At 45.2% G+C, this 16,252-nt stretch overlaps 1 protein-coding gene across 4 annotated transcripts in view; it reads left to right on the plus strand.

Moving 5' to 3' along the window:
* Nucleotides 1–16,252, plus strand: part of GPBP1 (GC-rich promoter binding protein 1) — a 62,098-nt gene that overhangs the window by 19,172 nt on the left and 26,674 nt on the right. For 3 of the 4 annotated variants that reach the window (XM_054575356.1, XM_054575355.1, XM_054575357.1), the window contains one exon: nt 12,385–12,504. The exons of the other annotated variant lie outside the window; for it this stretch is intronic. In XM_054575356.1, coding sequence (XP_054431331.1) covers nt 12,442–12,504 — 63 coding nt within the window. In that variant the 5' untranslated portion in view covers nt 12,385–12,441. The remainder of the gene's footprint in view (nt 1–12,384; nt 12,505–16,252) is intronic. 4 annotated transcript variants of the gene reach the window in all.

The raw sequence follows: 16,252 nt of genomic DNA on the forward strand, positions 1-16,252 counted from the left end.
AATAAACTCAAAACCATTAAGGCGACACAGTCGACCCTTGCACCTTAAGGGATGGTCCGGGAGCAGTTTCTTGGTCGTTATCGCTTCTAGTGTCCGATAGCCTGGTTTAAAAATGAATTCCACATATCCAGGTGGTGGTTTCTGGCCTTACCGGAGTCATACGTCCTCGCGCCCGGTTTTACAGATACTCGCACTCCAGTTGAGCTAAGCCACCCCGGGGGTTCGACGTGGCCTGGCAGCGCGCGCTCAGGCGGCTGAGGGCGCACCGAGCCCTTCTCGCTGCAGTCCTTTTACTGGATGGTAATAAGTAATGTAATAGTTTCTGTGGTAAAACAAAATGAATGTATTGTAGTACAGTGCAGAGATCTCATAAGTTTGTAAAATAAAATGGGTCTGGAACACAAGTTAGTTAGTTTCCTTTCTAGAAAATGTATTTGGAGGGGCAGGAGGATGGATTGGTTGCCTTCTGTTAGTCTCTGTGGGCCGGTCGGGGAGACCCTGGGAGTCGGGAGAGGAGCGAGGCCCCGGGGCGGAAGGGCCTGCCTCTGGGAGGCTGGTTTCCGTCCTGCCGGGTGTGCGGCTGGGGTGTTGCCCACAGTTCTTGGAGTTCGCCCCCTTTCTGGAGAGATGTTTAAGCTGATCTCGCGTATCTTTTAAAGGTACCTCTCTTACTGGAACCCTCGTGCACCACCTCTGAGCCAGGTTCCGGGCGGCAGCCCGCAGCTGCTCCCCTGAACCCCGTGTCTCCCGCGAGCTCTGTGATGCCCACGTGAGCTGCTCATGAACTGAGTTGATTGGAATGACATGTTATCCTGATTCATTCATACTCTGTGTGGGATAACGCTGAACTAAGGTTTACCTTTACTAACTCGTACAAAAAAAGGGTTCTGTAAGTTGACTAAAGAAGAATTTCAGGGATGACTTAACCTGCTTTGGTTTTGTGAGGAAAGAGCAGGTCAGTGAGTAAAAATCTGTTTATGCAAAGACTAAGGCTTATTTTTTGTAGTGGTGAATGTTATGTGAAAATTAAGGTCATTATTGGTTTTGAAGATCTTCAATTATGTTTTGTATATTGCAGCTTTAATAGTCTAAAAACTTGAGAACTGAAAGTATCCTGTTTCCAGTAATGCTTTTTTCTTTCCTTAAAATCCTTTAGGAGGGGGTGAACATGGCAATTTTCATGTGTAGCAGTTTAACAAATAATAACAGTTCTCATAATACTTCAGTTCCATTTTTTTATGATTTTTTTTCATGTAAGTAAAGCATAGAAAGATTTTGAACAGCTTTAGGTAAACTGAGGGCTCTAACAACATTTTAGGTAAAAGGAAGCATTAAATGAAAGTTAAGGGATGACAGTTTCTAGGACTCTAGGTTTTTTGTGAAGTTAATGCTATTTTATTTTTGAGAGAGTATAATTTATAATTTTAAGTAGAGTTATAACCAGCAAGGGACTGGACAGTGCTTCATGACCAAAACTGAATATATAGTCAAGCAGTAGGTATTGCTACCTTTAGAAGTCTTGTGCTTTAAGCACGGATTTTTTTTGTCGTTATTCATTCATTTGAGAGAGGAAGAGAGAGGCATTGATGTATTGTTCCACTTACACATTTGATGGTTGGTGTGTGTGTGTGCGCCCTGACCGGGATCACACCTGCAACCTTGGTGTTTTGGGGTGATGCTCTGACCAACTCAGCACCTGGCCAGGGTGGATTTTTTTCTTCCAGATGAATATTTATTACAGCACCTTCTGTCCTTTTCTGATGATCCTCACTCTTAAGTGCTTGTCTGAAAACAGAGTTGCAGGCCCTGGTTAAGATCTACTAAATCAGAGTCTACAAGGCAGTGGACTCTTTAACATTTTTATTAACGAAGTCTGGAAATCACTTAGCATTTAGTAGATGCACACTAAATATTAATACAATTTTATCAGGGGTACCCAACAATGAAGAAAACAAAATTTGGTGAAATAAGATGTCAAAATAGCATTTAAAAGTTAAAGACATGAATCAGAAATTATAGCATGAATACCTTACAGCCTGGTCATTGTTTAGAAGTGATTGTCTTTGACTTTTACAACCGGACTCGTGAAGATCACGGCCTGCTATTTGGCCCTGCTGCCTCTCGTGCCTGCTTTTCTTTGTGGAGACGGCTGTGCTTCCGGAGGTTGGGCGTCGCGGGCAGGGACGCTGCCCGCGGTGTTCTCGCATGGGGCGCAGTTTCAGTGTGTCCATTTTGACCTGTTGGTTAAGGGTTTCCCAGGCTGTTAGGCCAGGCTATTGCAGAAACGCAGCATCTGTTTTTAAAATTAAAAAGAAAAAAAGAGTTTATCAATTTTAGGGTTGGGAGGGAGAGAGAAACATTGGTGTAAGAGAAAAGCATGGGTCAGTCGCCTCCCACACGCGCCCTGACCAGGGGTCAACCCTGCAGTCTGCGCGTGTGCACTGGCATGGGGTGGGACCCGCCGCTCTTTGGTTTGCAGGTCGACACCCCAACCCGTTGAGCCGTACGGGTCAGGGCGAAGAGAACACTGACAGTATTTTTTTGGCGGGGAGTTGGGAGGGCTTCGAAATTGTGTAGCTTCTCATTTTTCAGTGTATGTATTCATGGTTTCCTGGATTCATGGCATTTTATTCAAGGGGTTATGATACAGTGCTCTTGTTACTTATTTTCGTTGAGGAAAGTCGCATCAATCGAAGTTAACTGTTGTGAAGCGCGCGATGCAGCCGCATCCAGGACATTCGCAGCCGTGTCACGCTGACTCTTCTGTCAACCTCCAGAGTGTTTCTGTCACCCCAAAACAGACGTGTGTTCATTTAGTAGTCACCCCTCATTCTCCCCTCCCAGCAGTTCCTGGCAACTTCCGATCTGCCTTTTCTCTCTAGATTTACCTATTCTGCGATGTTTACGGAACTGAAATTGCGCGATGCTTGGCCGTTTGAGTCGGGCTTCTTTCACCTCGCGTGCGTTTGAAGTTAATCCTCATCTAACATGCCGGTACTTTATTCCTTCTTCCATCGAAGGAGCACAAGGTCTGTCCAGAAGGTACCCAGCCCTGTAATAATGAAAAATAGAGGCATTTATGGAAGAAGATACAAGATACAAACAACATTGTACGTAGGACAATGGCGTCTCAGTCCCCTTCAAAGCAGGCATCTTGGGACCTCACGCAGCTCTCCCAGTCACCGTCAGCTGCCCCGTTATATTTTCCTGAATCTCATCAAAGCCTGAAATCTCTTCCCTTTCAAAGGGGATTTTAGTTTTGGGAAAAGCTGGAAGTCACAGGGCTCCAAACCTGGGCTGTGGGGGGGCTGAGTCACCTGGGGGATTTGACGTTTCACCGACAAACTGCACAGCAGGTGACGCATGAGTGGACGCTTTGTTGTCGTGAAGCTGGCGGCCACCCGTGGCCCAGAGCTGCAGCTTTCTGAGTCACCCGAATAGTTTCCATGGAGGAGTGTCCCAGCTTCGCCCAGATTGTGATGCTGATTCGCCGCTGCTCTCGCTCGGTGCGCGTGCCCCCAGGGGCACCCACCTTCCTGCCAGCAGCGCCCTGGGACCGGCTTCTCCACATATTTGCCAATGCTTGTTCTTCCCTGTATTTTTTCCTTTCCTTTTTTTTTTGGCGGGGGCGGGCGAGGGTTTGCTTTTTCCTTTTTCCTTTTGTTGGTTTCTTTTAGGGGTAGGGTTTGTCTATTCAAGTCCTTTGCCCATTTTTAAATTGGGTTATCTTTTTGTTGAGTTTTAAGAATTCACATATTTTGAATACTAGACCTTATTAGATGTGCTTTGCAAATTTTTTTTTACCATTCTTTAGGTTGTCTTTTTACTTTGTAGATAACATCCTATGCACAGAAGTTTTAAATTTTCATGAAGTCCAGTTTCTTTTTTCTATTGTTACTTATGTTTTTGTGTCATTCCTAATAATGCATTGCCAAATTCAAGGTCATGAAGCCTTACCTTTTTTTTTATGGTTTTACAGTTTTAGCTTTTAAGTTAAGTCTTTGATTTATTTTTGTGTTTTTTTCCTGTATGTAGTGTGACTAGGAATCCCAGTTGTCACGGCGCTGTTGGTGGAAGTGGCTGTTATTTTTTCTATAGAAAGAAAGGTCTTAGCGCTTTTGCCAAAACTCAGTGGGACCTACGTGTATGACTTTTTCTGAACTGTCAGTTCTGTGTCATCATTTATATCCATCCGCATGTCAGCCGGACACTGTTTTGATCAACGTAGCTTTGTAGTAAGTTTTTAAATAGGGAGCTGGGAGTCCCGTAACGGTACCCCCCTTTCCCCATACTGCTTTGGGTATGTGGGCCCCCGCGGTTCCCAATGAATTTGAGGGTGACTTTTCTGTTTCTGCAGAAAAGGACTTTTCATAGGGATTACGTTGACTCTGTATTTATCACTTGGGAAAGTATTGCTATCTTAATTAAGTTTCCCAATCCTTCAGTGTGGGATGTCTTTGTATTTATTTGGTCTTTTAAATTTTCTTTCAGTGGTGGTTTGTAGTTTTTAGTGGATAAGTTTTATATCTTCCTGGTTAAATTTATTACTAGATCTTGTATTCTTTTGGATGTTATTGTGAATAGAATTTTAAAAATTTCTTCTTTGGGTTGCCATTGCTAATGTATAGATAAATAACTGAGTTTTCTGTGTTGATCTGCAACAGTTCTTTGCTCAAAAAGATAAAGGTTTTGGGAAGATGGAATTATGAAGATGCCTGAGAGACGTCAGAAAGCGGAAGAACGAAACGGGGGATATGTTCAGTAAAGTCAGTGAACCTGAAAAATGTCTTATTTTTACTGATTTTTCTGGACAAACCAATATCTAGCCATTATTTCCTTAGACAAGGAAAAGTTTCTTTCCACCTTTCTCCTCTTTTTTGAACTTCCGTCACACATAATACTCACGGGGATGTCCCACAGGTCTTTGCAGCCCTGTGTTTTGTTTTCTTTCTGCTCCTTAGACCTGTAATTTTAAGTGAGTTATCTTCAAGCCTCTGATTCTTCCACCTGCTCAAATCTGCTCCTGAAACTGTGCAGTGAAATTGTGTTTCAGTTCTTGCACTCGTTGGTTCCGGAATTTCCCTTTAGTTCCTTTCTGGAATTCCCGTGTCTCTTACTGATGTTCTCTCTCTTTGTTGAGACATTGTTCTCCTGGTTTCCCTTAGCTTTTTGTGTTTAAGACAGGTGAGATCTGTGTATCATCAGAGACAGTTTCTGTGAATTTTTTTCTTGTTAATTGGCCATGCTTTCTTATTTCTTTGTATGATTTATTTATCTACCTATTTATTTTTGTGGAAAGTTGAACATTGTGAATATTTAATTTGTAAGCTCTGGAACTGAACCCCCCCCGCGCCCCCTTCCCGTCCTCAGGGTCGCGTGTTGTGGGCTGTGGTCGTTCACTGTGTTCATTCGGTGACTTCCCTACGCTGTTTTTGTAAAGTCGGTGTTCTTTGGCTGGGGTAGTCTCTGACCCATAACTTGTGGCTGGACCACTAGTGTTTTTTTCGTTGTTTTAAGAAAAACAGTATTTCAGTGAAAAGTTTTGAAGAAATTAATGCAAAAATACCATGATGAACAAAACTTAAAAGTTTGCATCGGGGTCAGCATGTCGCTTGTGTAAAGTTTGCAAACCCTCACAGCTGAGACAGGCTGCACCCTTTTTTCTCTCTTTACTTTTCTACTGGGGTGCGTGGCTTAACATAGCACCTCATCTGTGTGCCCTACTGCGTGCTCACCGCCCCTCGTCCTGGTCCCCTCGCGTCATCGCTGCCCCCTCTGCGCTCAGGTGCAGCCTTGGGTAAGGCTTCGGGAGGTTCGCTGGTGGCAGAAGGCGGTGCCCGTGTGGGGCAGTGGCGGCTTTATCTCAGCTGCACATGGAACTGGTGTTCTCAGAGTTCTTTGAAAAGGCCCATCTTTACTGTGTTCAGTTAGTGTTTTGTTGCAGATGCATGATTGGAGCCTAAAAGGAACTTAAAAAAGGAAAGAAAAAACAACTCTTGTCTTGCCTGCTGGGGCATTTCTGTGATGTTTAGCCACATCCCATAGCTCTGCCTTCGCTGCCTTCGCTCCCTGCTTTTGCCGAGCCCGAAGGGGCGTGCAGAGGTGAGGCTCGTGCAGAGGTGAGGCTCGGGATTTCAGGGTTTTTCCTGTATGTGCATCTTGTCCTGGGCGTTTGTGTAGGTTTCTAAGTTACCTGGTATAAGGGAGTTCTTTGCAAGGAAATAGTTTCGGAAAGAAATTCTCTTCAGCCTTTCCTGTTGAATCTTTTGATCTTTTGGGGGTGCCACTGAATCTTTCGTAAGCCTCTGTCCCCAGCTGGGGGCGGTTCGGCCCCGCAGGCCTAGGTGCGCGCACCCCGCACGGCGCCTTTTCCTTCCCCGTTTCCTTCCCTGGCAGAGGCCTGGCCTCTTGTCCTTCCTCCCGTAGCCCCCGACAGCTCACGCAGACAAACGCAACTCTGAGGGTAAGGGGTCCCCTCTGCTACCTCGGGAGCCAGAGCCCAGGCCCCACAGTGGTGCCAGGGAGAGGCGGGGGGGCGGCGGTCGGGGGCCCAGGGACAGGCGGCAGCGCTGCTCCGTCCTTTCAGAGTTTCTGCTGGCTTGGTTGCTGTAAACCTTTGACTTCTTGAGAATTCTGACGCCGTTGATTCTGACAGATTCTGCTTGACATTTGGCATTTCTGTGGAGGTCAGGCCCTTGGAATTCCTATTTCACCATTTTTGTTGATGTCCTTCACAAGTCTTTTCTCATTTTTAATGTTTAAATTGTCCCTGATTTGGCCAGCGGGAACCCATTGAAAGTGGTTTCTGCAGCCATTAGTTATTTCCCAGTCATTTGAACATTTCCTTGCTTTTTGCCACATCAAAATACTGTGGGCTTATTTTGTCATCTGTTTTTTTCTAGCCTTGGAATCAGCTGTTCTCTGGAAAGCTTTGGTTTTAGTGAAACATAGAAGCCAAGACTTGGCTGTTAGGTGTTCTCATTGCTGTTGGGATATTGCTGCTCAAGCCCCCCTGTGTGCAGAGCTGGAGTGGGGGAGGGAAAAGTGCGGACGTGTAAACAGATGTACTTAACACTTATGTTGTAGAGGAACATTAGTATCTTAATAATGCTAACATATGACTGAATCAGTCATTAATTATACGGACAACATGAAGCCATGGCATTCACTCTGGTTTCCACCCGCCCGTCGTCTGCCCTTGCCGTCTTAGACAGTACGAAGCTTCCATCATTCTAAATGTGTTAGTTTGAGCGTTTTCCCTGGATGTCACCAACCTTCTGGGGTAGCCGCTGCCGCCTCCCCCGTGTGCGCACCTTCCTCTCCCTGCTGCGTTCCTTGACTGCCCCTTGCAGGGGCGTCTCTCTCCCCGTGTGGACGCCTCCCCCCTTCCTTTGGGCCCAGTGCCCGTCCCTGGCTGTCCCTCTGCTGCTGTCCTGTCTCAGCTGCTTTGAAGCTGGCATCCCGTGGCACTTGCGTGCGCTGGTGCCCCCTCGTCCCTGCTCTGGCCCTGACACCTGGTCTGGGCCCCTGTAATGGCTGAGACCCGAGTTGAGTAAGGAGGACCCGCTTTCTAAATGAAACCTATTAATGTGTTAAACTAAGCTTATACTAAAATATTTCTGAGGGTTACTATAAAGAACACCAGGGATGAATTTGAGTAGTTGTGTTCTGCGTCTTGCCTTAATGAAAGAATGTTAATGGTTTGACTAAATGTTTGAAAAACCTAACCTTATTTCAAGGATTTGAATGTTGATAGTCTGGTAGTAAAGGGTAATTGTCTTTTTTTTTTTTTTCTTTCTTCCAGTCTCCACCCCAGGATACATGTATTGATTTTGGGGAGGAGGTGGAGAAACCTTGAGCGGTTACCTTCTGTGTGCACCTTCACTGGGGATTGAGCCAGCCACCTCTGGGTGCACAGAATGATGCTCCAACTAACTGAGCCTCTTGGCCAGGGCAAGGGTGGTAGTTTTTCGTAGCTTTACCAGTGTTCAGGGTGCATCTTGAAGGTGAGTAGTTGTCATCTCAATTTTAACGAAGAGGGGGAACAGACTAGGATGTAAACTTGCCAATGAGGGTCAGTCCAGCCTGATGCCTGGCTGAGCTGATCTGGATTTAGGACTGTTGGACTTGGAAGCCATCTTCTCTCACAAAACGTCTGTGCTCTGCCTCTCGTGGAATGCCTTAGCTTTGGTTGATCCGGGTGGTTTTTGAAGGGCTTTGATTTTTAAAGCTTAAGTTATCTGAAATACGAACCATTAATGCGATAGTAAGTTTTGGTGTTCATTCCGATGAGATCAAGTTGAGTAAGTTTTTTATTGAAAGCATTTGGCATAAATTTGGTGACTTTAGAAGTAAAGTATTACAAGAAATACAAAAAAATCTTGTCTGTTTTTGTACTTTTGGCCAGAGTATTGTTTTGCAATTCGAAGCGCTGTGTTTCGGACTTAATCAGTGATCTGTGGTGGTGGTGGCTTGCTTCGAGTCAGGCATGTCCACTGAGAAGGGCATAGAATTTAGATGAGGGTTTTTAAAGAACCAGCTTTCCCTGGAGAATTTTTATTGCAGATGATTTAGACTTCAGAAAGGAGTTCATGAACAAGTTGTAAATTGGGTGAAAGATGAGAAATTGGGAGAAATCGTAACTGTTTGTGTCCGCATGGGGCCTTTAGACCTGGCAGAATCCAGTAGAACGTTGCCGACAAACGTGAATCCCTGGGCTGTGTGAGGAGGACAGCTGGTTTGCAGCCCCCCTTTTGTTGTTCATTGCTGATTGATATATGTGTAAAGCAAATAGAGACATTTTTAATTAGTGTATTTCTAACTGCTATTTTAGTTCGCGAGGGCTGCTACAACAAAAGAGCACAAACCAAGTGGCTTGCACAGGGACCCCCTCAGGCCCGGAGGCTAGCCTGAAGCTGTAGCTCAGAGCGGGGGCTGCGTTCCTGCGCGTGCGGACGGCCCCTCCGTGCTGCCTCTTCGCGCTGCCCTGTCTCGGCGCTCTGCTGCGTGCCGCTGCCTCCGCGTTCCACGCGTCCTCCTCGAAGGGCAGGAGGGGGACGGGACGGCCCCTCGTTGCGTCCTTGAAGTTTAATCATTTCTGCAGAGATCTTCCCTCCGAATACGGTGACGTTCTCACAATAAGGGGTTCTAGCTTCACCGTATGAATTTGGAGGGGTTGGGACGCAATTCAACCCGTAGCATTTATACAGGGAAAGGAAGATGGAATGGAATCAGGTGGCACGAGAGCCCAGTTAAAATGAACTGGGTGGGGCTTTTGGAACGCAGTTGCCTCTACGTGTGCAGGGGAGTGAGAGTCCTGTTTCCTGGTGCCCTCCTAGGTTCCCTGGCTGGGCCACTGTGGACTCGCCTGACACGAGACAGACAGCAAGGAAAGCGGAGACGTTCGATACGAGCGTGTGCTCCCGCTTGGGAGGATCCAGAGATGAGTGAGTCAGAGAGGCGGTTAGAATTTCGGATCCCTTCACAGCAGACAGGGCGGAAGGGAAACGGGAACTGAACGGAAAAGCAGATGACTTTTTGAAAAGATAGATAAATGGACCCTTAGGAGTATTGATGAGAGAAAGGATAGTTTGTGGCAGTGTCTTGGAGATATGCTGGGGTTTTTTGTTTGTTTTGTTTTGGGGTTTTTTTGTCTTTTGTTTTGGGTCTCCCAGAAGAGACACTTAGGTTATGGGATGGATACATTGTTTCTGGAGGCCCTGCTGTTAGGTAGATACGGGATTTTTGGGGGAACTTAGACGCCTTCAGACCCGTTCTTACGTCAAAGTGGCATGTTTTGGGGTGGCACATCCTGATCTCATCACACTTGCGTAAATGCTATAATGTCTATTAGTATTTGTTCTTTACCTTTTTCAGAATATGAACACTTCTGCCATTAGCTGTTGATACTTTATTCTTTAATAACTAGATTTAAATTGAAATTCATAGTAACGCACAAATGGATAGGTTGATGTTAATGGTTGTCTCAGTGATAGTTTTCAGTTTATAACTTCTCACTTAACCGTCATTTTGGATAAGACTGTTTAAAATCATAAGCTTTAAATTATTGGTTAATTTAAGTTCTCTAAGAGTTTCCTCTGAATTTTCATTTGGTAGAGGTTATAACTTTTCGTTCATGTTGAGTTATTAGAGCTATACTTTTATTTATGAGTTTCAACAAAAAGTTGTTGGGAAAGTTAACAGTCCAACACAAACATTAGAAAGCAGTTTAGTATTTAGCCTTACGTCAAAATAGATAATAAAAATCTTTCATATATCCTAAAACATTTTAGATTTCCTTTTTATTTTAGAAGACTTTAAAAAGTAACATAAGATAGTAGTAGAATTAGAATTCCTGATTTTTTGATATAGTTCTTTTTGATTAGGCACACTCTTAGGCTCTTACATTTTATTTCGTAAGTGTGTTTCTGGAATTCAGGTTTTTCGAATTGTGTCAATAATTTTCTATTCCTGGTTCTCATAAGTGTTTAGGATTTAAGCATTTACCATAGTGAGTTAACTAGTTATATCTGATTTTCTGTATCTGGCCACTCTTAACTTGCCTTTTAATAGAACCTAGCACAGTTTGGGATAGTTGAAGTAGAATTATTTCTGTAATACCCTGAGAATCTTTTAAAAAGTATTTTAGGAAATTGATAAATGATTTTAAAACATAGCACTTATATTTGAAAGAAGACTTTGGAAAAGGAAGGTTAACAGTGGTATTGATCATTTTCTTTTTAAATTTTTTCACTTTTGATATTTGTAAGTACAAAACATATTACTAAACTTGGGTGTTTTGATGTTCAGGAAATTTGAGTTCTTCATTGACTAATAGTCTGAGCTGTGTATTGAAATGAGTACAGTTGCCCACTTGGCTTTGGCCTTATTTAAAAAAAGTGAATTTGCTGTGTTTAGGTTGGGCTGGCAACTTGCAAGTGTTATTGATGCAGCTGAGAGAGGCTCCTAGAAACTTAAATTTATTTATTGTTTTAATATTTATTTATTTTTAGAGAGAGGGATGGAGAAAGAGAGGGAGAGAAACGTCCATGTGTGACTGCCTTTCGAGTGCCCCCCCCCCCCCCGGGGACCTGGCCTGCAGCCCAGGCCTGTGCCTGGACGGGGAACCGAACCAGCGACCCTGTGGTGGGCAGGGCGGCGCTCCGTCCACGGAGCCGCCCCAGCCAGGGTGGAAACTGGCTTTAGAACGTGGAAGAGAAGTAGCTGCTGAAGCTCAGGGTGGGGCAGAAGTGGGTTTACAGTTGTTTGTGTGGAAAATAATGCAATAAGAAATAACAGGAGAAGAATAAAGTCGTGTTTCACATGCTCAGAACTGTAAACCTGCTTTTGTGCCCCCCTGTGGTTACGATAAGTGACAGTGATGATCGCAATAAAAACAGATTTTAACTGTGGGAATTTGCGACCATCCCTGTGAGCAGAGGGAAGAGCATCGGCACAGCTGCCTGAGCCAGCCTTTCTGAACGTGGGGCGGCCTTGTTTCAGAGTGAGTGCGGTCAGCACTGCGCGGTTTATTTTGAAGCGGGTTCTCGCGTCCGTGTGAATTGCAAAGATGCTGTGTGTGTCTTCCGTTTACATGCCATCATCGCGCTAACCGTTTTGGCGTCTGAGATGATTAATAATTTCTGAATGCCATTTCATACTCAGGTCATACTCAAGTTTTTGACTGTGTCATCATTTTCATTTTAAACGGTTGGTTGGAGGAAGGATCTGTGTAAGGCCCACACTCTGTATTTGATTGCTCTGCTTACGGAAACCGTTTATTTGTTGAAGACACCGGATCATTTTACCTGCAGGAACAGCCTGTGATCTGGATTTGTTGGATTACTTCCCTAAGAATGTTCTCTGACTCGGTTTCCCTAGGCCGAATTTCCTGCAGATGGGTGGTAGTCGGGTCAGGTTGCACATCCCTGCAGGTGGGGAAGAAGGCCTCCTAAGTGGGGCTCACCCTGAGGGGGGCTCCCGGGTGGCCTCCTGGGGCACCGGGGGCACCTGACGTCCAGTTCGGGGACGGCCGTCTTCCACTCATGTTACAGAGAAGCTTTATTGAGATGCACTTTTTATAATCAAATTAACCAGTTTTAAGTGTGCAGTTTGATGAGTTCTGACAAATGTGTCCATTTATGTGACCGTCACCACAAGCCCAGATAACAGCCCCCTCCTGCCCTTTGCAGTCACCCCCACCCCCACGGGCCCTACACCCACTCCACTGGTCTAGTTTCCATCCGTTTATTTTTGCCTTTTCTAGAGTTTCATTATAAATGGCATGTTAAAGCAGTAAGATGGGTGTAATTTGAAGGAGCTATGGAATGAGAAAACGATCGGGGTCAGGAGCCGCAGGTCTAATTCCTTCCGTTTTCACGACAGGGACTGGCCATGAGGTGTTGAAGCCTTGCTTCCCTGAGCCGGCGAGACTGGACCTAAATGGCGCAGCATGACTTTGCTCCGGCCTGGCTTAGTTTCCCCACCCCGCCGCCGCCAGCCAAGGTACCCTCCTCGCTCGCACTGTCTCTCCTCTCCTGTCTTCCTGCTGCCTCTCCGCTGCGCGCTCTGCGCAAGCCGAGTCCATGTGAAGGCGCGGTATTTCTGCGGAGAAACACTGTGTGTGTTACTATCTAAGTTAGTGTATGTTTAATCTATGGGTTTTTATTCTTTAAAAAGTCAGTTTTTAATATATGACCAACATATGAAACCAGTTACTTCAAGGTTGTGTTTTGTACAAATCAAAGTTCCACGCACTATTTCAAGCCATACTGAATGACTGTTGCATCCTGCCTTTTTCTCTGTTATTTTTCAGATAATTTGCCTTACTTTTCTGTAACTTTTAGTTTTTAAAGTGGAGGATTTTGAAGTCTTTCCACATAACTGGGAGACTTCTTTCTTATATAATCAATGAGACTTTGAATGGCACATTACTAAAACTTCAGGAGTGATGAGGACTTTGCAACAGTTGTTACATATCAGGGCTCATTACTCTAAGACTGGTTCGTATTTTACTAAAATGCCACAACAGTAGTTTGTAGGAGGGAGTTTGGAATTGGATAGAGTCAGTCGACCTGGCGTGAGAGCTGTCTGCCACTTCTTCCGTGACGCTGACGCGGGGGGGTCAGGAGAGGGTCCCGACCGTCGCCTGCCTGTTCACGAAGCTCTGCCAGCGCAGGCCGTGCTCCCCACAGCGTTGCAAGCAGCAGCTGGGCGTCATTTCAGAATTGGGGGAGTTGTAACCACATAAGGACTTGTTAGATCATCATAAATTTGGCCCATAATACGTGGAAAGGCTGCACTGTAGTGACAGAATTCCTAGCAATAGAATTTAATGTTTGAAGATTGATCTTATTGGTCGTATCATCTGACCTTTTTCAATACAGATGGAGTCTCTGGAAGGTTCATTGACTTGCCTGTTGTCCCGTAATGAGTGTGAGCCTAGATTAGAATCCAGGGTAGTTTCCTGTTCTGTCCTCTTCCCACAGGACTCCTTTTTGGCACTCGGTAAAATGGTGAAAGGGCTCGTTTCCTATACTGTGAAACCAGATTTGAAACTGTTAGGGAATGGAGACTTCTAGTGACTAGGCCACTGAGATCCCTTCTTAGTTACAGGCGCTCTGATTGCCCTTCTCCTCGTATGTGTTGGTTTCGGGAATTTCCTTTTTAATTTTCTCCCCTCAGCTGTGCTCATCTGTCTTTTGACTGGGTTCATTTTTGTTTTTTCCAGGCTTACTTCAGAGCTTGGATACACATGAATTTCCTGTTCCCCCTTATTTCCCTTTTCTCTGAAATAAGTGTGACTTGTTTTCATTTTTAAGCAGATCAGTAAAAATTACCAGCATCTGGAAAGTTAGTTGCAAAACATTGCAGACTTTGAGAATAATTACTCACTCACATGTTAATCTGAGGTTGACAAAGAATGACTTTCTCGTTCCGCTAGGTGAGCCCTTCCTGCCACCTAGCTGCCTCGCTCTGAGCCTGCGTGCGGGCCCTCACGCACAGGGACGGTGATGGTGAGAATTGGGCCTGCTTATCCTGAATTCTCACTCGTTGTTCATTTTAAATTGTCTTCAGAAAATGAGATGGAGGGAGGGAGAAAAAGAGGAGGAAGAACATCCATGCAAGAGAGAAACCTCAGTCAGTTACCTGGACCAGGAGCAAACCTGCAGCCTGGGCACGTGCCCCAGCCGGGAATTGAACTGGCGGCCTTGTGCTTTGCAGGGCGGTGCCCAGCTGAGCACACCAGTCAGGGTCAAAGTAGTTTCGAGAAACGCAGACATACCGACTAGTATGGCTTTTTAAAAGCTTACTTTACATGACTTACTGTACCTTGTCTTTATCTTTTCATTTCAAAATCATTGTTCATGGATTCTCTCTTTCAATTAATCTCTTGTTTTCTGTCCGAGCCCTTTTAACTTTTACACTAAGTGGGAGAAATGGTAATTACTGTTGAGTTCTTTATTTCAACTTGAATGAAAGTCACTTATTTGTTTGAAGGGATGATCACGAGGACTTCAGTTAAGGGTCAAAGTATTTTCAGAACTGGCTGTAGGGCAGCAGTTCTTAGTTTTGTGGGATGTGAGCCCCATCATGTGGTGAGATTTTGAACTGCACTGATAACGTCTGGCGCAGGGAATTGCGTCGGCCGCTGAAATAAATGCTCGCTGTGGACCCAGAAGAAATACATTTCATGCAGTGTTTTCGTTTGCACACAGATAAAACTAAAAGACACATAACTGTGGTGCACTAATATTTTCCCTTGTGGTCTTTTGTTCTTTTTTATTCCATTAAAAATGCAAATTGTTACTGAGTTCATCATCCTTTAATAGGTTCTGATGTACCGCTTGAAAAGTAGCATTTTTATTACTGAAGAAATACTGAACAGATATGGGTGTAGATGCTGAAAAAGGTGGACAGCGTTTCAGACGAGCCTTGTGCAGGCAGGTGCCCCCTTCCCGTCGCCTGCCGCAGGGAGTAGCGGGGGTGTGGAGCGGGGCGCCTGGCGGGCCGAGGCGCCCTTGCCCTGTGGGGCGTGGTTGAGGCGGGAACGTGCCCAGGGTGCGGCCCGAGGAGTAGCTGGGAGGCGGAGAAGCGGAGGACATTGGGGGAGGGTTTTAAACAAAAGTAACAGAACCGCGAGATTCCGCTGCAGTCGGCACATTGGCGCATTGGTATCCGCTGTTGTGACGTCGTTTCCCTGGCTGAAGTGTGGCAGTGCTTTCCTGATTCTTCTGTGGTGACGCCTTAACGGTGGCTCCGGATACTGTATTTTTCAGTAGTGAAAGCAGGGTCAGCCTGAGTCGGGAACGTGTGCTGTTTAAACTTCAGGCCGGTGGAGGACTGGAAAACTCAGTCCGACGGGTAGCCTGGTGTGTTCCAACTGGCTGTTTACTGGAGTTTTTTGTTAACTGATTCAGATACTCTAAGGGGTCCAGAAAAGGAATTAAAACGTGTAAGAGGGAAAAGAAAAGGGTAGAGGTGGTGTCCTCCTTGCTTGTTGTAATGTCTAATCTTTCTCGAGGCATCACCGCATGCCAGCCACTCTGTAAAACGTGTGATGCGAAGGCTCACGAGAACCCCAAGGGATGGATACTCGGGGTTTTTCCTCACTTACAGATGAGGGAACTGAGGTTGGGAGAGATGAGCCGTCTGTTCCAAAGGGCTTGAACTGGGGTAGGAGTCCCCGTGTTCCTGACATTAGAGTGTGTCAGTATAACAGCTTCCTTTTCCTGATTATTAGGTAAGAGACGGATTTTCAGAAGTGAAGTACCAGGATGCTTTTACGCATGTCCCAGGGTGTGTTTTTATCCTGGTTTGAGTAAACAAATGACATTGCTTTCTTTCCCCTTGAGGTTGGCATCTCCAGCGCTTCGGCGTAGTCAGTATGCGGGGATCCGGCTCATCCGGTGGCTGGGGGGGTGTCTTCTGTGGAGAGGGTCTGCGTGGATGATTTCATTAGCCGCTGCCTTGTGGATTTAGCTGCAGGAAGATTTGGTAGATGCACCAATTTATAATCCCATCAAACTATCAGGGTACCCCCCCCCTTTGGCAATATTGGATGTTTTCATATTTTTTAATTTTTGTGAAATTGAATGAAAAATGGTAGTTTATTGAACATATTTTTTTGTTAGGAGCACTGTCTAAGAACTGCTTGTTCATATAATCAATTTCTTAGTGATTCATAATAGCTCTTTTTATATTGAGGAATTTGTTTGCCATTAACATTGTGCATATTTTCTAGGGAGAAGTG

The sequence above is a fragment of the Pteronotus mesoamericanus genome, unplaced genomic scaffold (assembly GCF_021234165.1).
Source record: "Pteronotus mesoamericanus isolate MK-2021 breed Mesoamerican mustached bat unplaced genomic scaffold, CSHL_Meso_final contig_29, whole genome shotgun sequence".
In the NCBI taxonomy this organism is placed as follows: Eukaryota; Metazoa; Chordata; class Mammalia; order Chiroptera; family Mormoopidae; genus Pteronotus; species Pteronotus mesoamericanus.